We start from the raw sequence: 25,169 nt of genomic DNA on the forward strand, positions 1-25,169 counted from the left end.
AATCATGGCATATAAGAAATATCAACTGCTCTAACCCAGTTTACATCTGTAGCTATCAAATTTCCTTTAAAATTTTTCCATCCAATGTACTATTTAGGACTTACTGGATTATATTCCTTATAATTTGCATTTTATTATATTCCTTATAATTCAATTTTCTATCGACAAGTACAAAAATTAAGACAAATCATGCCTCCAACACGTTGTTATAAGACGTCATGCAGATTGATGCGGCGTCTTTCATGTGATTTTGGGAATTAAATCGGAATTAACACTTCACAAAAAACAAATATTCGAACATTCATTTTAAATCGTATAGTATCACATGTACCTGATGAAATATATCGGAAGAAAATGGGATTCTATACTTGTACATTCTAGCTAGTATGCAGGGTTCCATGCCTATGAACTTGAAATTCCATGCAACTGAAAATGATCTAATAAATAAATAAAATTCCAACACAAATCCAATTTTAATGATTTTTATTAACATATTCATTTTTTCCTATTTTTTTTTTCATCAGTATTTAATATTAACATGAATGCATTAAAAGAAAAATCTGCATGTAACAATGACATTAAAAAAGATGAAATAGGAATTGGGGGCTGGGGCTGATGTTCTGCTGTTTTTCTGCACTATATCCATTTCCACTGAAAGTAATGTGTCTTGAAAGTTGCGTATAATTTGGTTATACATGTACAACAGACGTAAACCCATTCCCATTACATATTTAAATACATATACATTCTCAATCTATAATAGGGCAATGGGACTCCACATTTCTTAATCAAATGGACACATAATTCATTTCAAATTTTGTCTTAATACAAAATTCTATTTTTTTTACTAACCATATAGTTTACATATTCATTAAACTGCTTAGGTATTGAAATGGCACAAGTATTAATTCACAAGTAAAGGCTAACTCTGCAAAAAAAAAAATAAGACTTATCTGGCAGAACTTGCTCCAAATTTAAAAATAAAGATTAGCAAGAAAATAACAATGCATGAAAATATTTTTAGAGCATAAAAATGACTTTCTCAAAATTCTTTGACACCAAATATGAAGTAACCTTGCAAGTTATAAATACATGTATAAATGGTTCACTGATGAATCAAGGAATTATTTGCACCATTACATAACACAATCCGAGTGATACTTTCGTCAAAATGAATATTTACACAACCCCTTGTTTGTTGGCTCAACCTAAGGTGTAAAACACTTCTGTTTGGCATTATAAAACAATGATAAATATAAGCAATAAAACATAAAGATGATGTGCTGCAGAATTAATTCGAACTCTATGCACTCGGATGATGTTCCAATCGACAGCAGGGAGATGTAGTCTGCCATTTCTTCAATGAAACACATAGCACTATAATAATAGCATTACACAATTCTACCTATAGCAGCAAAACAGGTAACACAGGATCTCATGTCTTTCTCGCACATTTCTACTGTGAGGGTATCTGCCGTCTTTTCATTGTTAACGCAAGTTAATTTTTTAAATCTTTAAACATGGAATAATTAAAATGTACTATAGTGACAGAAAAAAAGAGCATCATTCATGCAAATAATGAAACAAGATGGCCTATAAAATGAGATCACAAGATCAAAATAAAATATTGTACAATAAATAAGGACAACGTAAAATGCCACCTGACTTGCAGCCCCTAAAACTCAAAAAGTACACGTGCCTTTCGAAAGGCCAACACTTGCCCGAGGTAAGAATTAGAGGGTGTCATTGCTCCGTTTCTTTCTTCCCAATCAGGCACAGCTCAAGTAACAAAGTTTGTGCAAATCTGAACAGCACCATAAATAACATGTAACCCATGGCAACATATCACAAGTAAAACAAGTGGTAATCATAACAACAAACAAATGCAAACACACACATACATACACACACACATCCATTCAAACTGTATTTAAGTTGTTCTATACTCTCTTACCAACAAAAATTAGGTCAAACTACAAACAAAAATTCACATTTGTCAAATAAATGTTAATTAAACCTTTCTTAAAATTCTTACAGTAGACAAAAATATTGGGCAAAGCTTTCAAAGCAGTTTGCACTTCCCTTCACTTATATTTTGTTCTACAGATACTGTAAACCAACTTTTATTCGCATGCGAGAAATTTTTTGCGTGGTTAGCGAGAGCCTTGTCGTCACGAATATTTCTCGCTGTGAACCAATCCTTTGTCTATAGTTTTTATAACAATACAGGTTTAGATAAGGCTTGGTCGCGAACCAGTTTATTGACAGTTGATTGCGAAATAAAGTCGCCACGAATAAAAATTGGTTTACAGTATATTTCATTATTTACCCTGATCTTGAATTCATATACCGGTAGATGTTTGGGTTTTTTTTTCTTAAATATATACATTGTATTTATATGGATAAAATTTATATAAAATTAAAGTTTTGCAAGAAAAATACAGCTATTAATTTTACATATTACAGTCTACTGTGATTTTACTTTTGGAAAGTTCTACTACCTACCATTATTAACAGAATCCCAAAAAATGAGTAATGTTTATATAGCCCTGGTTCAATGTAATGATCAAATATTGAGCAAAAAATTAAAAAAAATCATTTAGTCAGAATGAAAATTCAGAAATAACTTCCAAATCGTACAAAATCAACACCAACATAAAAATCATATGTAAATGCATTCAGAAGCACAATAAAGTAAGCATGACTATCAAATCTTATATGGTACAAACATGTTATAATCATGTAGAAAATCTCAATGCTTATACAATATTGAATTTAAAAAAAAAATCCCGTTTAATACAATGGTTTATATGAATCAACATGACATAAAATTATTTACAGAAAATGTATGCATTTTGAGAAACTCGAGCAAGTTCTTATGTCCTCTCTCTCTATCAATGTGTATTTTACAAGATATCAAAAATAGATACTTCATGCATCTTAACATATACCAGTCTCCAAGTGGTGTGCAAGTCCATGAATCTATCAGCACATGATTCTATCTGGAGATGGTGGACAGCTGGGATGAAATTTTCTGATGAGAACCACTTCCTTGAGATCACACAAGAGAAATTTCGAATACAAATAGCTGCATAAATGATATCAATGAACTCTTATTTTATAAAAAAAAAAAAAAAATTGTGTCTAAATCCATACAATACCTTTTCCTTAAATTTACCACATTTTTCTGAATTACCATACAACAGCCATTTTTTAATATATCATGACGTATGAAAAAAATATCATTGAAATATTGTGTAATTCATTGACCTATCCCAAATAATATACATTTCATTGCAAGGTCCCTCAATAAAAAGAAATTTAAACTTCAATCTAGGTTTGGTTTTGTAATTAGCAGGTAGAGCCAATACCTCCCTCAGCTTGGCCACATGGCTCGTCACTGTTACTAACTATTAAGATCCTTTGACCTTGAATTCTAAAAATGACCAAGAACCTAAACTTTATTTTGACCTTAAAGCCAAGCGATAAGAAATGACTATGCAATATGGTATTCAAGTTAAAAATATCCAAGTGTAGATAATGGGACAAAAATGCATACCATGAACCAATCATTGATTTTTGGGAGGGGGGGCCACATAAAAGGGTCTTGTAACTGAATTAAGACAATGGTAGTAAATGAGTTAAACATATTTAAAAGACTCTACAACCCAACACTGATACAAGTATTGTCTGTTGGGGAAAACATTTGACCTATAATGTACAAAAGTATTTCCATTAAAAATAATATATTCATCAAGGGCACAGATATAATTTTTAGTTTAATGACATAAGTCGTGTCAAAAAAAAAAAAAAAAAAAAATGAACCACAACGTCAAAGATCAGATGGCATTGCCACCTGTGTCTAGCTGTCCATCTGCCATTCTTTCACCAACAGCTGCTTCCACTATCTCCAAGATGCAGAAGGTCTGCTATGCTCTGTTTTTTTTTCTTTTTATAGAAGAGCAATGGGTGGTTATTTGTATCTATCCTCTCTGGTATGTTGTACAAGAGACAGTTCGTGCCATCCTAAACATCAGAGAAATGACTGGCAAGTTCAGTGAAGCGGAACAACACTGCCACACTCCACTGCCCTTTAAGAGGCTGCACTATGGACACTCCCGTTGTAAACATGAGTTATATTTTTGCTTTAATATATCATTGCTCGTCACTCTTTCGGTTCATAGTTCAAGTGATAATGACCTAAAAAAGATGCAATTTAAAGTGTAATAATTTCCCATTTATGCAACTGTGATAAAAAACACTAATATGAAAATTCCAAATAGAACAAAACACACATTAAAAGAGGAGTATTTGTCAATAGAAGATTTTACTTCTTGAAAAAAGAAACTAACAGATAAAAATATGGGAAACATTACCTCAAAACAGACAAAAGTATGTATGCTGACTTACCTAGAATAGATTCCATTGAGTTTTCACTACAGTCATGGCCTAAATGATCATGAGATCCACAATTGTAGCAGGAGACTACCCTTGGTTTTTCCTTGTGTTCCTTAATACTATTACTTCTCTGCAGGCCCTGGTTCATGATTGGTCCTGGAGCATTTCCAGTGGGGCCTGCTAGAGGAATACCATGAGTGTGAACAAAGTTATGATGATGATTGTTCAACAGGTACTCCTGATGAGCTACACCATTCAAGTTTTGGAAGGGCTGATAGTGATATGGGGGTATGAACGGATGGTGAATAAGTCCATTGGTCGAATGTGTCATAGCGGTTGTCCATGGAAATAATTGCTGGCTATGAAACATCTGACTAGGTATGAAGTGTAAGGGATATGATGCAGAAGTTCCTGAGTTCCCTGTACATCCACAACTCGAGCATGTCGAGTGTGCCGGTGATGACAGGTGCTGCATATTGGGGGTGGAGGTGGGGATGGTCTGTGGCTGACCCATTGAGGGATGCGGGGCCTGCTCCTGAGAGTGGACGTTGGAGATGGAGGTCTCAGAAAGAGAGTGAGTCATCTGGGGCTTTAAGCCGTTGACGGAGGGTGAGGAAGTGATGCTGTTGCTATTTGACATGGTCACAGAGGTGGAATTAGTCACTGAGCACACAAACGTCCGGTGTCCACTCACGGGACGTATTGCGTACGGATACTGGATGCGGGATTTCCCGCTGTTGTCCAAATGGGTGGTCACTGAGGTCACATTAGATGAAGAGGTCATTGTGGAAGCATCGGACCGTGGAATCGATGGAGCCATTCCTATTGGGATGCTAGCAACTTGGGTCCTTTTTCCATAACCAAGACTGTCTCCAGGCATATTAATGATGCTGTTGGGTGGGATTGCTTTGCTTGTGTGTGCTGGTTGTGCCTTTAATGGGCGTTGGGGGTTTATCACAGGGTAATATCCCGTGGAAGGGTCGGACTGATATCCTCCTGGCAAAGCGACCAGGCCTCCTACTTCATACCCTTCCTGACAATATCCATCCCCTGACATTGTCTTGTGAAGTCGACGTAAATGTGGTGAACCATTCTGGTGGGTCTTTTCTGGAAAAAAAAAATGTTCTTCCATTTAAAGCATTGAATCGTTTCTTTGTCGTTTTAGTCAATTTTAAACCAAACAAATTAAAATTTTTCATATCAAGAATCAAATCATTTATTCAACATTTTGGTTACGGTAATTAACAAAAAAATATTTTTTTTAAAATTTTGTCATAATTTTAGTAAATTTGAAAATATTATTTATTTTTTTTCCATTCAAAGGATCATATCAATTCTAGATCATATAAGTCAAATTTTAACGACTATTGCCATAAACTTGCTAATACCTACCTTTCTCGTTTTCCTCTGAGGAACTGTCCGTCTCTTTAGCGATCACAGTTTTCTTTCTGAGTGAAGGACTCTGCAGCGGGCTAGAGTAGTCGGAGCCCGAGGGAGAGCTGTCTCGCGTCGAGGTCTGGCTGGCTGGTAGGTGGGGTTGTAATACTTGCACTGGGGGGTGGGGCATTGTTTGGAATGGTGGCTGTATCATTTGTGGATTCCAGATCTGTGGTATCTGCTGATAACTGTCTATCAAACCGTTGCTATGTTTGTCTCTGAAATTGAAAATGAAAAATGTGTTCTTTTAAGCTGCTTTCCTTTTTGGTGAAATTGTAATTAATTCATTCAATTCCATGTTTTTTAATTTTTTTGCACCCAAAACACTCACGTACATAAAATGAACTGCACAAAACAACAAATAAAAACAGTACATGTATATAGATCCTGGGTATTATCATAAGCAAAATAATATTATTACTTTATTTTTAAAAAATTGGGTACCTTTTTAATGCAAGTCCTAACCGCACATTAGCTGCCTGTTCTTGAGTTAGAGCCAAAGAACCATTTTCATCCATGCTCGAATGCTGTAGTTGATAAACATGACATCATATGTAGAAACTTCAAATTGATTACAAATATGACAATGATATCAATAATTGCTCATGTGGGATAGGGTTTTCTCTATTCAACTGAACAACGAATGCCATTTTTTTCTCTTACATATATACTTTTAGGGAGAGAGCTTACTTCTATGAGTGGCTATCTATATATACAAATTAAACTATTTACTCCACTTACTTTTAGGGGGGTGGGGCTTTCTGTGTATAAACAATGAAAATTCTTACTTTTAGGGGCAGGGCTTTCTCTATACAAACAATGAAAATACTTACTTTTAGGGGGGTGGGGCTTTCTGTGTATAAACAATGAAAATTCTTACTTTTAGGGGTGGGGCTTTCTCTATACAAACAATGAAAATACTTACTTTTAGGGACAGAGCTTACTTCTATGAGTTGCTATCTATATATACAAATTAAAATATTTACTTCACTTACTTTTATGGGTGGGGCTTTCTCTATACAGTTCTGATTGACATTGGCCTGTTTGATCTGATTGGTGCCTTCTTGTTCCTCCGGGGTGTTTGAGCGGCTGCTGGGAGACATTAAGTTGACAGACTGAGGGGAATGACTGGGAGACACGAAAGGAGGAAGTCTGAAACAAAATAATTCGTCCAGATATTGGTAGTTCCCCAGATATTGCTATAGCACTGTCCAAGAAATACACAGAAAGGGTGTAAAATACTTTACTGTGGAATCATTTAAATTCATGGGGGCCAATTTTCATGGATTGTTGGTTTTTTACGTTTTCATGGGGATTTAATTTCATGGGTGCGTCAGTATTCACTTTTTAGTAAAAAAGAATACTCTTTCTAATTTTTTTTTCATTGAGGATGTAAATTCATGGGGAAGGGCTATACCCACCAATACCACCAAAAATTTAGCCACCACGAATTTTAATGATTCCACAGTATTTCAATAGGTATGGGTAGAACCAGACACACAGACAATATAAATGAATTTGATTTTAGGAAATATAATTTTACCAAACCTTAAAGGTAAACTTACCTTTGAGTAAATTTTACCAACCATAAAGGTTAATTTACCTTTGAGTTAATTTTACCATATTGTAAAGGTAAACTTACCTTTGAGTTAATTATACCTTACTGTAAAGGTAGACTTACCTTTGAGTTACAATACAACTGGCTGGAAAGGGAGCCAAAGATTGCATGGGCTGGGGTTCTACTAAAGAGAAATGATTTATTTTAAAACTGTATTGCATTGTAAATGTAATTTCAAAAATGACAATTTGATATGTCAATGCAAAGCTCAACATGTTATAAAATTGCTGTAACAATCAAATTCTTTAGTTTTTTTTTTATAGTTCTATCATCAAAATTAAAAATTATTGATGTTTCATGAATAGTCAATGCATTAATAATGTAGGTTAAGTAAAATATAACTTTAAAATTTAGATCCATGGACTGTGATGGTCCTGTTAATAAAACCTGTTTTCAAAAATTTCAATTTGATAGATTCCAAAAACCCTTTTTCAAAACCAAATTAATAAAAGTTGATGTCTAACAAATCTTGATAAAATCATAGTTAACAAAACAGAAAGATATCAAACATCATATTTTTTCCTTGGACAGAAAGCTTTAAAATATGTATCTCTTAAATTTTTCTGCAATATTTTTAAAATTATTTAAACAAGAGGCCCATGGGGCCACATCGCTCACCTGAGCAACAATTGGCGTTCAAAAGATATTGTGTTATATGGTCCCTCGGTAGAATAACAAAAAATAAATATTGTCAAGTATTCGAATTTTACAATTATTTTTGCATACACGTAATCTTTGACATTGTACCTTCATGAAATACTATTTTTTACCAGAATAAGAAAATCCTACGCAAGATATAAAACTAAACATTTGGTAGGGGTACACTGTTAAGTTGTTAACTTCCAATTCCCTATATTTTCGTTCTGCCCCCCCCCCCCCCCCACACACACACACACTTTGTAAAGCGATCAAAATATATGGGAGCATATAGGTACATTTGTTTCATCAACTACTTACTTGTTATTGTATTTAAAAAAAATATATAATAGTTATTGTATTTTATTTAAAAAATCCTTCATGTATAGATGTGAAGAAGAAAATTGTACCTCAATGTGCTCAATTCCTCAAATTAAAACATTCAAAAATTTAATTTGTTTTCCATTATAATTAAATGACTGTTATTTACCTCGCGTACAAACCAGGATAATTTTCCGCTGTGATATTTTCTTAGGAATAGCGATAATTATTTTATCCCCATAACAGAAATGTGTCAAAACTATGGAAACTGTTTTAAAGATGTCGTTTTTATTTACTCGTGTCTGAAAAACTATCAAAATTGATGTAGATTTCACATTATTTATTGTATAATGAGGGGACCCCAGAGAGTAGGTATATACAGAATATCATTCTTTAATTTTTTTTTGTACAAGTATTTAACATACTCTAATTCATATAGAATTTCTAATGTTCAACCAAAATTTCAGCGTCAATCGTAGAATTATAAGCAAGATACAGAGCTCACAGTTTCCCTAGGTTTGAGTCATATTTTGTTGACATGACTTTATTACATTCAGCTTAAGATTTTTAACTTGGTATTTCCTATTCAGCATTTAAAATGGAAAAAAAGAATGGCCTAAGATTTTCAATTCTTTTATTCACTCAAGACCAGTTCATTGGTATTTAAGGTTCAAAATCAGTTTATACAAATGTACACAAACACAGTCAAGGATCACATGTACAGTAGGAGTAATAATGACGAAAAAAGGTTAAGTTTACAATACAATAAGTTGTTAAAATTGGTTTCTGGAAGAACAGACTTTGAAAATTTTCTTAATAAATATTGACAAATTTTTTACTCTTTTAATCTTTAGTTTTTAAGATCTGTGTACAAACATAGAATTGTGAGCAAATCTCTGTATCTTAATTGCTTATAATTCGAAGCTTAACACTCAAATATGGTTAGTAAATAGAAGTTGTAAACAATTAAACGCAAGAAACATGCATGCACTATAACAAATAAAGAACACAATTTATTTTTTCGAAATGAATCATATATACACATGTATATATACCTACATATTTCCTTCAGCGATATCAAACTCTATTTAAACTGAATAAACTCGAGAAAATTCCGAGCATCGATCTCAACAAAACCTATTGCATTAATCTACCATTACGCAAAAGATAATGCCGAATTACCGATAGAATGAATTGTATTTCAGTACTTTTTTGATACATCAGATTTTGCTTAATTTGCGCAGGTAAAGAGTTAACTGTTTGATCTACCGAAGTCTCTGTTTGAATTGATACGTAAAAATCACGAAATACGAGAGTTCCCAGGTTAAATTACAAAGCATAAATAATGAATACGAAACGAAAATCAGTCCTTGCTAACACCAACGTCATGTGTGAAATCTGTCAACGCATTGAAATATTTAGCCTCAATTTACTTCACAAAATCGGCACCAATATATTTTGCATGTTTCAAAAATTTCCCTTCATACACGAACTGTTGCATAAACAAGCAAATTCATCATAGTCAGATCGACCCTTTTTCGTATAATGTCATGGCTGCTTTAAACAAAGAACCTCGTTTTAGAAGTATGGAATACGAGTCTTGGTAAAATGGGTATGCAAACCCGGGCCGTGGCAAAATAAAAGCCGGGGTAGATCGGCAATCGTCAATTCCAAATACGCATTATTTTGCTGCAATATTTACAGCGAATACAAATATAACTGGTCCATCAAATATCCTAAAATTTTAATGAGATTGGCAGATTAATAACTGCCAATCTTTTGTTTTGACCAGGCCAAGTCTTGCCTACCCATTTTACCGGATGCCGAACCGAACCGAAGCTGAAACACGCCTTTCCTTTATCATTATTTTCGTAATAACTCAGATTTGAAACTGAATTAGACCTTAATTTTTGCAATTTATATTTTCCTTCCCATAAGGATAATTTATGCTAAACTACGTTGAATTTGCCTCGGTAGTTCTTGAGAAGAAGATTTTTAAAAATGCACCCCCCTTTTTCTACAGTTTCAAGATTTTCTCCGCTTTGAATACAGATCGTACTTTTATTTCTGCAATTTATATTCGCCATCCCATAAGGATGCTTTGTGCCAAATTTGGTTGAAATTGGATAAGCGGTTTTAGAGAAGAAGTTCAAAATGTAAAAAGTTTACAGACGGACGGACAGACAGACGGACAGACGGACGACGGACAAAATGTGATCAGAATAGCTCACTTGAGCTTTCAGCTCAGGTGAGCTAAAAACCATAAAAATAACGGAATTGAGGAGTTTTTGAGGGCTACTGACCATCAGCTGGGTTGGGGCTGTTCACAACTTGGACTGGTGGATACCCTATCACAGTGTCAGCTTCTGGAAGAACAAGCAGTATCAATCGATCAAAATCCTCTCACACTGACCTTAATATCGACCACTTCCGTAATGTACATTGTGTTAATAACTCATTCTTATAAAATCAAAATCCTACCTAGTCTTGTCCTATTACATTGGAATTTTTGACAGTAGACCCATTTTTTTTTAATTCCAAATGTTACCAAACTAAGGCTGATAATACTTCAAATTGAGCAACTCCAGTGCAACTCTTAATTCCATACTCATTTAGAATGTTAATTTATATGACCATTTTATCATTAGTGTAAATTGTTATTTTCTTTGGCTGTCGGACTAAAATGAAGTACATGTACTACTGTAAATTCCTAATTAAAGGCGAGGAATAAATATCCGCGTTAAATCGCGAGAAGCCCGTCTCGTGAATTCTAAAATCTTGCTTTTAACATTCCGACACATGTTAACTACTATACATGGAACTATGATAAAATTTTGGCATTCGCGATTTTATGTTCTCGCGATTTGATGGAGAATCGTTGAATTGCGGAATTATGTACTCGCGTAAAATAAGGAATCTACAATATTAATTCATTTTAACAGTTAGAAACTGACCTTTTGAGACGGTAGTAGCATTCACTGGGGTAGATGACTTTGCATTTAAAGACTTGTTAGCATTATTCTCTCCTCTGAAGAAATTGACTACAAGTTCACTATCCAGAATTGGCTTTGGCATTTGCAGAAGATGTCTGTTAAACCATAAAGAACATTTCAAAACAAGTTAACAATTATCAAATCTTAAATTCCTTTTTTGTGGACGGAATATTAAATCTTTAAATAGATAAAATAGCAAGGAGATTTAAACATTGGTACGGGTTTTCAATGCTTAATTCTCCATTCCTTATTTTTTTTTCTTCAATGCATATTTCAAAAAAAAATTTAAATGTCCAAAGACTCACTTGGTGTATTGAGCTATGGTCTGCTCATCTTCTTTTGTGACATTTGTACCTATTGCAACATCAGAACAAGTTAGTTAAAAGCCTATTGATATCTACCCTATAGTAGTACAAGCATTTCAAATTCAATCATATGTCTAAAACATTCAGAAGCACTTGCTAATGACCTGAGCTTATTATTCGCCTTTCTTTCGGTACTTGTAGTTGGAATAAATACCGAAATAGGACACAATTTTTCAATTCAGTAGCTACCTATCAATGCTCATGATTCAAAATATCTCCAAAAATAAAAGAACATTGATTTTCCTGTTAATGTCTTAATTCTTAAGTAATAGTTCATGTTGTAATTGAAATGAACTATTCAACATTTGTACAATACATGCATGAACAATTTTGTTCCTCCTGACTGATTTGAAATATTGATTTAGCAGTCTCTTAAAAGGATTAAAAACTGGAGAGAATCCACGCCGATCGATACCCTTATTAATTAACTATTTCATAAAAATTTATAGAGTGCTACTTGAGCACTGTGCACTGGACTGAAGAAGTGATGTAAACATTGTACCTGGGTTTCCTGAGAAAAACGGCAGCTTCCTATCCTGTCTTGGTAAATCGGCTTCTTCTGGAAACTGCTTCACAAGCTGGAAAAAATCGAAAGGACTTGAGCAAGAAGAAAATTGGATTTAACTACCGGTACTTATCATTTTCATCTACATCTAAGTACAGACCCTGAATCATGCTACTACACCTCTAAAGTGAACCGTACCGTTCCGTGCAAGAAAAGAACTGTATATACTGTTTTTTGAACCAAACCATTCAAAAAACATACAGAACCAAACCATGCAACTGATGTAATAGCACGTTTCAGGGTCTGTATCTACAATCAATCAATCAATAATTCCCTACCCTTCAATACCTATATCCTGTGTAGGATGGAATTTGATTCAGCTACCGTATGACTAAGGCTCGATGTTTTAAATTTTACTTTGATTGGAACTTTCACTGGAGTCTGACAAGACCAATCCAAACTTTAATTTCTAAACCAAAATCTTTCAATCCTGGTCAAGTGTCATTTGTATTTGTTCAAATGGTTTGCAGCATAAAAATTTTAAAAGGTTTAGAAAATTTGGTCTCTGTTGATGCTAATGACAACAAAGTCTGATAGCAAAAATTTTCTACCATGAAAGAAAAATTCAGGGTTTATTGGGTTTTTTAAAAAGCTGCCTTGTCATTATTCAGTAACATCATCATTTAACAAAACAGATTAAAACTTCTGAACTAAAGAAAAAAAATGTCTGTTGTTTAATGTTATGTTAATACATGTACTACAATACCCTTCTGTCTTCAACCACAGAAACTTAACAAGAGTAATAAACTGAACAAAGAGTGTAAAAACTCTAATCAAAACAACTGTCTCATTTATCAGTAGAAACACGTAACAGTGCAGATTATCAACTATCTCCTGGGAAGATTCTATGGGGCAGCGAAAGGTAATTAAGAAAACAATTAACTGTCTGAGATTTTTTTTTTTTTTACCTTTGAATGAAATTCCTTAAAATCCTGATAGGTTTTAAGCACCTCTGTTTTCATGTTGTTTTGCCATGTGACCTACAAAAAGAAAACAGACTCTCATTATGCTTTCAACTACTTTTTTTAAATGTTCCGGAGATCATGAGTTGGTCTTCGAGTTTCTTAGCCACTTCAACCTTGCAATCCTGGTATGTAAATTCACGTGATGATACAAACAACTCCACACATCTTTAATAATTGTGGACTGTTTATGTGATGAAAATTTCATTTCTATCACGCTCTGTTGTGGCAATATAGTCTGTCTTAATTATGTACTGTTAATATTGGTAGAGCCATGGCTATTAATCCATTTATGGTTGTATAAGATGGTGACTCAAACAGTTCTGTCATTTCAGGAGTCATGTTAATCTAACATTGACCCCTGTACCTTTCCTGACCAATATTCTAATCAGCCCAGTTGTCACCTGTCTAGGACACCTGAAAGGTGGAAACAACAGTGCAATTACCTACCTGTATTTTATACTCCCGCTTTCTTTCTGCTTTTACCACATCTAGGTTACATATATGTTCTGAAAGTAAAGATATGCCACAATTACCGTACTTTATAACTCACCATCGCAAAAAAATAGAATTCAAATAAGAGACATTTCCTGGAACGGAGAGAGATATCATTTATTTTCCCCCTATATTGTATGTCATATTTTACTGCCTTATCAGAACAATATATGAGGGAAAAGAGTGACCATAAAACCTCACAATGTTATAAATTAAACCAATCTTATGTTGACTTAAATCAATAATCATAAAAAGTTAATTCACAAATTCATAGGACCAAAAATCAATGCAAACATGTGAAATTTCTTATTTTAATAGTTTAGTCTTTTTAAAATATTCATTTACTTGTTCACACAAATGAAAAACCTCAACAATAAAAAACAGTCTCTCTGATATCAAAATTCAAATGTACCTGAAAAATTATGTGTTATGATATTAACGCGCTAGTGAGAATGAGTAGAAAGTACGATCTGATAATAAAAGATTAAATTAGGTATGTCAATATACATAACAGGTACATCAATTGAGAATTTTTTTCCCTTTCATATGAAAACTGACCAGCAGTCACTAATCAATACATAAAGCTACAGCTAGATCTAACCAGTTTTCAAGTGTATTTTGTGTATGAACACTGAATCACCAAACTGCAAAATAAACTTTTGCCTATAGGATGTTTGTTAAAAACTGATTAAAAAAGACTTCCTTTAAGAACTGTTCATTTTTATTTAAAATACCTATAATAAATAATGATTACTTCATATGCCTTTAATTTTCATTGATTATTTTTGGTTCCATTCAAAATTCATATTTTATCAGTATAAAAATTGACAGACTCTACAAATTTGACAACATACTTTTTAGCTCGATCTTCCTCTTATTTAACTTTTTCATCACTGATACTACCTTCCTTTTAAGACTAAACTCACTTCACGTGAATTATCTAAGAGAGATTCAAAGAGGGATGTAAATATAAACAGAAAAGTTTGTTCTTTACTTGCTCTAATGAACTATGACAGTTAGTCAGTTACATTAACCATTGCAGAAAAAATATGTGACCCCTCTATGCTTGTTATGTGTAAGTAAGTAATGTGTATATTTTCAGCAATGCCAACTACCTGCATTCCCTACATGAACTACCAAAGATATTAACTTTTCATATCACCAACGTATTAAAAAATATTCTGATAATCTTCTTTCCACCAGCAAGATATATCAGCTACCTTACATCAAAAGTCAACAAGTCATTCTCATACATTAATAAACTCCAGCATGAGAAAATGCTATCCAATAGAATGCTGTATATGTACATGTAGGTATACAAGTAAACACAAAACACTTTACATACATGTACAGGTCATTGATGAGGTAATAATAAAATGCTTTTTTTACCTGCTTCCTGGTTAAACCTTGGTTCTGTGTGCATCTCTTGGCGCGTTTCACTATCAACCTGTAACGAAAGAGAAAGTATTTGACATCAACATTAAATTAAGCTTAAGGGTATGCAATACTGTAACATGCAATACAAAGCATCTATTCTTAAGTGTTTGAAGTGAACTAGTGATAGACTGAAGATGGATCAAATAAGGTCACACTGAGTAACTCAGGTGACCTTAAAGGTCATTCGAGGTTGCTGAACAGTGTCATGTTTTGGGTTCAAAGGAGAATTAAACCTAGTTAGAATGGGACCCTGGGATTGAATGATTTACTAATAAATCTCACTTCTGATTAATTTTAAAATTCAAAACAAGAGAAAAAAAACTTTCAAATAAATTACCCAACAAGAATCAGTCTCTAAGAATTGCACATCAATGCATCTTTACTTTAATGATACAGTCAAACTCAAAAAGGCCTACCATATTAATGTTCGGTAAGTTTATAATGATTAATGAGAACAAGTTTCCTGTTGCCAGGTGATTTGGTATCTTAATTCTTGTCTAAACTGTCATTTATGAAATGATATAAAAGTACCATTTTTTCATCATTTAATGCACCAAACCCTTAGAGAAAGCAAAAAAAATCCAGGTCAAGACAGACATACCGGTATAACAATACATCAGTAATTTAGAGACATTTAAATTAGTCAATATTTTAAACATAACTAAATTTTCCTTATCAGTACAACATTTGAGTATTAATTATAATATAAATGTATTCTTACCAGTGCGTTTTAGTTCTTACTTATCTTTAAGTTTATAGGAATATGTCTGGGTGGAATAAATGGAGAATATAGTAATACGATAATTTACATAATACGATAATTTACACAGATAAGACAAGAACATTAAGAAGGGATCCTAATATAGACTTCTTCCTACATGTCTGGTGGGTTGGTACATACTGATACATCTTGCATTAAAAAATCAATACAATAAACCGGTACATGTACAATCATGTACTATCTATTGTCATGTATCCATATGCATTTGAGATCTCAATTAACACCTTATCAACTTACAAAATCGAAGCAAAAGAGATTTGCTCCTAGGATGCTAAAACTTGATCTTGAAACTGGGCTGACCCTTTCAAGCAAACTCAACAGTCTTTTTTCTACATTTAAAAGCACTTTTCAAGCAAAATCTATATATACTAATACTTTCCCTAATATTTTCAAGAAATATTGTAGTGATTTTTTTATTTAATTTTGAAATGTACATGCATCAATTGCTTTAAAATCTGGGAAGAAGGGCCCATGAAAACAGCAATTAAATTGACACAGAAGCTACTCTAAATGTACATGATCTTTATATCTCTTATCGTAACAAAAGCCATATATAACAACAGACAACTGTATCACGTATCTATAAATAGCTATCATATGATCTGTTCTGAATACACATGTATTGTAAGTGTGTCTCATTCTTGCATGCACCATTTCCTATTTCACAGTGTATTATTTCTGTCAGATGTGTGTAGTTTATGTGCTGATGTTAGTTGTATAAATGAATATTCAAGTTAATTATCGTTATACCCTTCTTGCACTGCCATGAATTCAACAATTCTGGTGCATGTGTGGGCAGAAAAAAAGAAGCCATCAGAATACAAACACTGAACTAAGGACAGTCAATTAAACCCATTAAAAATGATACACATGTACTCTGTTGATTGTTTCAAGTACTATCAATTTGCAAACAATACTTGTACACATTTACTACTGCAGCATAGCAAATGGATAATTTCTCTTTCATTAAAAAAAAAAAACCATTCATTTCATCTTTTCTTGTAATAATGAAGGGTTTAGAAGCTAAAATACTACGTGAATGAATTCTAAATCCTTGAATATTTCTGAATAATACTCAAAATACTTTTTCAATCTGGACATCAATAATGAATTCTGAGCTGTTTGGATGGACATTGCATCAATCGTGCAATCAATGGTTCCCCAGTCTCCCCTTTACGAGCCCTGAGGGGTCAATGTCCTCGCCTCTCTCTGTGAATGTGAAGCCAGTGATACGCAAACAGTAATTGTGGTTTTCAAGGACCTTGTTGTGTTGCGGCAATGATATGATCTGAATTTGTCTTCTTACTAACACAATCTCTGTTGCATGCACTTACCTACTATAATGTTGAACCACAGAGAGTTTATAAACAGTCATGAGATATTGCACTTGACTTCTCTTTCAGGTGCTTGTGATTTTATCCTCATATTCACACTTTTGAATTAAAAAAAAAATAAATACATGTATTACTGGGTATATTATAAAACAATTTCATCCATATCACTTCCTACAATCCTCTACATTTCTCCTGATAACTTTAGAGTTTGTAATGAAAACCCATATATGATAATAACAAGCATTTGTGATACCTCAGGCTCTTTAAAAACTAACCCAGGTAATATGTTAGATATATATATCTTTATCCCAAATTACTTGTATTTTTCAGCCAAAATAAACGCCAATCAAAAGGAGTTCAGTTGATAAGCCAATCAAAAAGGAGCCGATGCTAAAGAGATGACATATTGTGATGATGAATGAGCAGAGAAATATTCCAAACCTGTTACAGTGTTTTGTGGTTCACAAACATTGGCGAGTGCTATGGCCTTAAACGGTATATACATGTACTATATAGTAAAATAGATTAGTGTATGTTAGAAAGTGAACACTGAAGGATATGAGTGAAATTCTATTTTCTTTAGTTTCTATCTTAGTAGCCCCCTCTCTAATCTAAACAGGTTTCCCCCTTTTGATCAATGGGAAGAAGAGTGTAAGAAAACAGAGTAATAATTTAATGCATGTGTAGTCTGATTATTCCGTTCCTCTAAGAAAACAGTACCAGTTTACCAGTGTAATGCTATATGATCAATGCTGTGTCTGTGTGTGTTAACTAGTGCATCAATCTGGGTCAGTTTATTTACAAATCACAGGCTGTTTTTCTCTCTGATGTTTCCAATGTTAAAACCCTTTGGGAAAACAATCTGAGGTTAAGTCATCAGTTCTTGAAAACTACCAATTCACTGCATATTAAAATGACATTGAATAATCATGAATGATGAGCATGTGGGTGATTTTCAAGAGGGGATCTAGGTCACTGTCAGCACATTCTCATGAAGTTAAGACTTAGTTACAACTTGATGCTGATGCCTTTATCAAAAGCCGCATGTCAATTGACATTGAAATTCCTACATATCTTTCATGTACATCTTCTGATAATCTGGCTAAGAACAAGCACACATGTAATTTTAGATTCTATTTAAACAAGTCCTCATACAAAGCTACAGTAAATGGTCTGAAGACCTTGGCAAGGTTGGTTTGGTGTATTAGATTTTCAAAGCCACAAACCTTTAATAATTGTGTCGATATTTAATTATTTATATGTCTTTTTAACTCATTATTAATATGCATTATAGATTTATAATAAGAATAAAACTTATAAAAGTAATAGTTGCTACTGGGCCGAGTGGGGCAGGGAGGCAGTAATAATTTTTTGAGGGTGAGAGGGGGTGGGGCAGAAACTTTCAACAGGGTCACTATGTTATGAATATATGTATGACTTCATTTCTCTGTGTCCCCCCCCCCCCCAAAAAAAAAATAACTTCATTTCTCTGTGTTTTCCCCCAAAAAATGAACATATGGTGTTTTACAGGAGAAAAATAAACTTTTTATCAATTGGCCTTTAGGGCACTTTGACTTAACGTTTTCAAAATGACAAATGATTAAAATTCCAAGAAAGCTTATTGGAAATCCACCTAAATATTTGTAAAATTTGACAGGTACAATTAAAATTGATGCTTTTATCTTAATCTACATAGTATGCCAACTATTGTCTCAAAAGATCACAGATGTGGATCCAGAATTTTTTATCCAGGTGGGTGGTGGGGGGCCATATTTTCAGTAATTTTACCATGCAAATTTTATAGATTTTAATTTTCGAAAAGGGTAACCTTCTGCCTGAAGATCATAACTTCATTTCTTAAACAAAATGCACTCTTTCTTTTACTAATAGTACAGATATAATGCACATTGTTAATTTATATAGATGCCCTGGGATTAGAGATAAAATTTGAAAACATGAAAGTGGCCTTTTTTCCATAACCCTCAGGGTAAAGTTGTCAGGTACCTTGAATTTCACAGGTTTTGATTCTTTTCCCAAATCTTACACGAGTGGCACAAGTGATCTAATTCTGGGCTATTAATAGTATGTAATGATGTTAAATGATAGACATTTAAAGACTACTATATTACATGTTCCCCATTCCATTTAGCAATACATTTCCAATATTCCGTGTAAAACTGGAAAACTCCGACTTTTATTTCAGATAAAAATTAATTCATTTTATCTGCAAAAAAATTGCAGTGAAGACAGGCAGTTGTTCAAACGTCAACGATGTTGTATATAATTTTCAAATGAGACAGGTTTGCCGCAATTTATTCACTGAATGGACTTTGAGGGTAATTGACAAACTATTTAAACTAGATGATAACCTTCTTCTCAAACTGTGCAATAGCGAGAGCATACAATTCTTTTGGGTATATGAATAAACTACTTTTCATTTTTAAAATGTGTATTTGGATCAATAGGGAAATATTAATAGCACTGATTAATGTTTTTATACAATCGTAAATCTATACCGGTTTTTTATGGCACAGGATTTGTAATATTACCTCACTGTGAAACTAAATGCGTAAATTCATTCTAATGAATGATCAAATTTTAATTGTGTAATAAATCCACTGATGATTAACAAAACAACCTCTCCTTTTTAAAAACAGTGATCTTATACAAAGAATGCAATCATTTTTCACTACACACCCACCCCCTTTTTCACCCATCTACACCATTTAAAAAGGAAAACGACAGCTTGTACATCTTCCTGTCTTCATTACCCAGATACAATTCTTGTCTCCTTAAAGCTACTATAACTAATAATAAAGGTTCCATGAAATAAAAACTAATTTCTACATCAACAGCTAACAGCCCGTACAGAAAACAATCTGTACATTGATTTATCTAGGACAGCGTGCTTGGGACATATCAACACTATATATCAGCATATAATCGGCATTTGTAGAATCCATAGTAACATGTTGGTATTGCAAACATATATACAAGAGTAAACACAGCATCAGGGGGGATGGCAGGCAGCAGACTCCGCCATTTTCTGCTGTAACGTGATACTACCTCTGTCACTCCGGTTCCTTACCTTGCACAAAACACTCTCCAACTGCTTCTTAACACACATGTAATATTTATACAGTTCAGTTCGTTGGTAAAACGTGAAGGCTGGATGTCTCATTGCCATCGTCAGCACTAACAGTATTATATCCACACTTTCTTTTTCGGTAGCCGTCGTTATCGAGAAGGCTTGTTTCATATTATTTTCCAAGATATCGAAAACAATACTCGCACAGTGAGTGTTGTCAGTATGCAACAAGGCCAAGTTCAACGCCATAGTTTGTTGTAAATTTTTTATGTCTGTCGGATTCTGTTTTAAAGATGTTAGTTCTTCTGGTTTATTCGCTTTATTTTCCTGTTCCCTGAGATAAATATAATCTTTTTTACACAAATCGACGACCACAGACCCGATAAATCGAAGCTCAGGGCCTAAACACATTTCAAGCAATCCACTTAGAACGTCGATTCTTTGGTGAGGGCTCAATGTCCCAAATTCGTAACATAGCTCATCAAGGTCTTTACCAATCATATTAGAAAAAGGTACACTTTTCCCTTCGGAAAAATGCAATCGTCAATCAATATCAGGACCTAGAAACATTCTCCATTGCACTTCACTTTCCTAAAAACATGGATATGGAGCCATCCGGGCATTTCTATAGTAGCCAATCAGAATCCTTATAGTTTACAAGTCCGTAACTCATACTCAGTTTTTCTAACTTTTCAGGGCTTTTTTCTTGGTGAAAGCATTTGATCTCTTACGAATCTACATAATTTCATATATAGAATGAAATAATCATTATTTTTTTACTTGCAAAAATTACACAACAAAACTTACTTACGGTTACGTAAGTATGGTGCGCCACAACAGTAATATTTACATACAAAATTCACTTTTCTACCAGGGGCGTATGTACTGGTACAAAGTAATGGTTAGTTTATACATGTCTTTGCGACCCCTTGAATCTAATATAACTCTTAATTAATTGTGCAGAATCATTAGCGATTTCAGTTTTTTGCTTTGATTTTTTTTTTGGGGGGGGGTGTATTGAATTTAAGGAAGGAGTCTTCTCGTTATCAAACATACTTCTTATAATAAGAAATTCATGAAATTTTGACACAATCAAACGGATCATATTACTGTATGATTCGATCAGTTTAATCAAATTTGACCTTTTTGTTTTCGCATAAAGGTCAGGTCAAGGTCACTACCTTTTTCTTCAACGTAAAGGATGATAAAAATAAGTGTAGCTCTTTGTTGTTCTGTATACATTTGTTTAAGATTTGAGGATTCTTTTCTTTAATGAAATGATAGAATATCAAAATGTCTATCATTTTGTACTACTGTACTAAATTGGAATAAATATTTATACTAAAATTGATATTGCTTAGCCCGCATTTCCTCTAAATTTCTCAAATTTTGTAGAAATTTTGATCATTTTTTTATGCTTCCAATAATATAATTTTTCTGATTTTTATATATTGTAAAGACTTTATATAAAGATATGAATTGACAGAAAAGCTAATATATTGACCATTTAAGTTGAGAGAAAAACTGATTTTAGTGATTTTTTTTCACAAAGATCAATGTATAGAATGGGCGCATTAAAAAGCTTATAAAAATGTAATTTGATAGGCAAATCATATTTTAAAAAAATATTCTGAGACCAAAGTATCATATCATTAGTTTACACTAGTAAAAATCCAACAATAATGTTATTGTTTTTAAAATGCTAAAATAGACTCATTAATCTGCAGCAATTCTGAATTGCGAAACATGTGAAATTTTCCTACGCCAATATTACGCCAAAAATATAGTCCTTGTTAGATTCTAAACATTGATCACTTTTTCTATGCCACGTTGTATGATAGTAAAAAAAGATAGAAAAATATACTATTTTAATTTCCTTTCATCTTGGTTTAATGAACAATTAATCAAATTTACGTTTGACAAGTCGAAAACCAGAAAAGACTCCTTCCTTAAGGATTACGTCTACTCAGGGTTTGAGATTTCAAAAAATATTTTTACAAAGTTCAATATCTGAAGTCCAAAGTTATTTTAACAAGAGGCCCATGGGCCACATCGCTCACCTGAACAGCAGTTCCTTGTAACATTACATTTCTTGAGAAGAAAATTTTTAAACATTTTTCATATGTAGTTCTATGTTAAACTTTGAACCCCGCCTGGGGCCCCAGTTTTGGTCCGAGGGTCACGATTTTTACAATTTAGAATCTTCACTATATATAAAAGCTTTTGTGTAAATATTGGCATTTCTGGTGCAGTGGTTCTTGAGAAAAAGATTTTTTAAACATTTTCCTATGTATTTCTATGTTAAACTTTGAACCCCGCATGGGGCCCCAGTTTTGGTCCGAGGGTCACGATTTTTACAATTTAGAATCTTCACTATATATACAAGCTTTTGTGTAAATATTGGCATTTCTGGTGCAGTGGGTCTTGAGAAGAAGATTTTTTAAACATTTTCCTATGTATTTCTATGGTAAAATTTAAACCCCGCATGGGGCCCCAGTTTTGGTCCGAGGGTCACGATTTTTACAATTTAGAATCTTCACTATGTATACAAGCTTTTGTGTAAATATTGGCATTTCTGGTGCAGTGGTTCTTAAGAAGAAGATTTTTTAAACATTTTCCTAAGTATTTCTATGGTAAAATTTGAACCCCGCCTGGGGCCCCAGTTTTGGTCCGAGGGTCACGATTTTTAAAATTTAGAATCTTCACTATATATACAAGTTTTTTTTGTAAATATTGGCATTTCTGGTGCAGTGGTTCTTGAGAAAAAGATTTTTTAAACATTTTACATATGTAGTTCTATGTTAAACTTTGAACCCCGCCTGGGGCCCCAGTTTTGGTCCGAGGGTCACAATTTTTACAATTTAGAATCTTCACTATATATAAAAGCTTTTGTGTAAATATTGGCATTTCTGGTGCAGTGGTTCTTGAGAAGAAGATTTTTTAAACATTTTCCTATGTATTTCTATGGTAAAATTTGAACCCCGCATGGGGCCCCAGTTTTGGTCCGAGGGTCACGATTTTTACAATTTAGAATCTTCACTATGTATACAAGCTTTTGTGTAAATATTGGCATTTCTGATGCAGTGGTTCTTAAGAAGAAGATTTTTTAAACATTTTCCTAAGTATTTCTATGGTAAAATTTGAACCCCGCATGGGGCCCCAGTTTTGGTCCGAGGGTCACGATTTTTACAATTTAGAATCTTCACTATATATACAAGTTTTTTTGTAAATATTGGCATTTCTGGTGCAGTGGTTCTTGAGAAAAAGATTTTTTAAACATTTTACATATGTAGTTCTATGTTAAACTTTGAACCCCGCCTGGGGCCCCAGTTTTGGTCCGAGGGTCACAATTTTTACAATTTAGAATCTTCACTATATATAAAAGCTTTTGTGTAAATATTGGCATTTCTGGTGCAGTGGTTCTTACGAAAAAGATTTTTTAAACATTTTCCATATGTAGGTCTATGTTAAACTTTGAACCCCGCATGGGGCCCCAGTTTTGGTCCGAGGGTCACGATTTTTACAATTTAGAATCTTCACTATATATACAAGCTTTTGTGTAAATATTGGCATTTCTGGTGCAGTGGTTCTTGAGAAAAAGATTTTTTAAACATTTTCCTATGTATTTCTATGTTAAACTTTGAACCCCGCATGGGGCCCCAGTTTTGGTCCGAGGGTCACGATTTTTACAATTTAGAATCTTCACTATGTATACAAGCTTTTGTGTAAATATTGGCATTTTGGTGCAGTGGTTCTCAAGAAGAAGATTTTTTAAACATTTTCCTATGTATTTCTATGGTAAAATTTGAACCCCGCCTGGGGCCCCAGTTTTGTTCCGAGGGTCACGATTTTTACAATTTAGAATCTTCCTTATATATACAAGTTTTTTTTGTAAATATTGGCATTTCTGGTGCAGTGGTTCTTGAGAAAAAGATTTTTTAAACATTTTCCATATGTAGTTCTATGTTAAACTTTGAACCCCGCCTGGGGCCCCAGTTTTGGTCCGAGGGTCACAATTTTTACAATTTAAAATCTTCACTATATATACAAGCTTTTGTGTAAATATTGGCATTTCTGGTGCAGTGGTTCTTGAGAAAAAGATTTTTTAAACATTTTCCTATGTATTTCTATGTTAAACTTTGAACCCCGCATGGGGCCCCAGTTTTGGTCCGAGGGTCACGATTTTTACAATTTAGAATCTTCACTATGTATACAAGCTTTTGTGTAAATATTGGCATTTCTGGTGCAGTGGTTCTTAAGAAGAAGATTTTTTAAACATTTTCCTAAGTATTTCTATGGTAAAATTTGAACCCCGCCTGGGGCCCCAGTTTTGGTCCGAGGGTCACGAATTTTACAATTTAGAATCTTCACTATATATACAAGTTTTTTTTGTAAATATTGGCATTTCTGGTGCAGTGGTTCTTGAGAAAAAGATTTTTTAAACATTTTACATATGTAGTTCTATGTTAAACTTTGAACCCCGCCTGGGGCCCCAGTTTTGGTCCGAGGGTCACAATTTTTACAATTTAGAATCTTCACTATATATAAAAGCTTTTGTGTAAATTTTGGCATTTCTGGTGCAGTGGTTCTTGAGAAGAAGATTTTTTAAACATTTTCCATATGTAGTTCTATGTTAAACTTTGAACCCCGCCTGGGGCCCCAGTTTTGGTCCGAGGGTCACAATTTTTACAATTTAGAATCTTCACTATATATACAAGCTTTTGTGTAAATATTGGTAT

General features: G+C 33.4%; 1 protein-coding gene across 2 annotated transcripts; it reads right to left on the minus strand.

The window, feature by feature from the left end:
• Positions 1–466: 466 nt before the first annotated feature.
• LOC128190676 (zinc finger CCHC domain-containing protein 2-like) lies at positions 467–21,109 on the minus strand. Of its 2 annotated transcripts, none has more exons than XM_052862807.1 (14): positions 20,431–21,109; positions 15,180–15,237; positions 13,746–13,804; positions 13,242–13,313; positions 12,271–12,346; positions 11,709–11,757; positions 11,365–11,498; positions 10,714–10,776; positions 7,517–7,577; positions 6,831–6,987; positions 6,280–6,362; positions 5,791–6,053; positions 4,411–5,505; positions 467–4,200 (listed from the first exon to the last, which is right to left on the minus strand). In XM_052862807.1, exons 1-14 carry the CDS (start codon positions 20,929–20,931, stop codon positions 4,166–4,168), a joined length of 2,706 nt encoding a protein of 901 aa, XP_052718767.1. In that variant the 5' UTR covers positions 20,932–21,109; the 3' UTR covers positions 467–4,165. The 2 variants fall into 2 exon arrangements, with proteins under 2 accessions (XP_052718767.1, XP_052718768.1); XM_052862808.1 differs by having other exon boundaries at positions 7,517–7,574; positions 20,431–21,107.
• Positions 21,110–25,169: the final 4,060 nt, after the last annotated feature.

The sequence above is a fragment of the Crassostrea angulata genome, chromosome 6 (assembly GCF_025612915.1).
Source record: "Crassostrea angulata isolate pt1a10 chromosome 6, ASM2561291v2, whole genome shotgun sequence".
Classification (NCBI taxonomy): domain Eukaryota; kingdom Metazoa; phylum Mollusca; class Bivalvia; order Ostreida; family Ostreidae; genus Magallana; species Magallana angulata.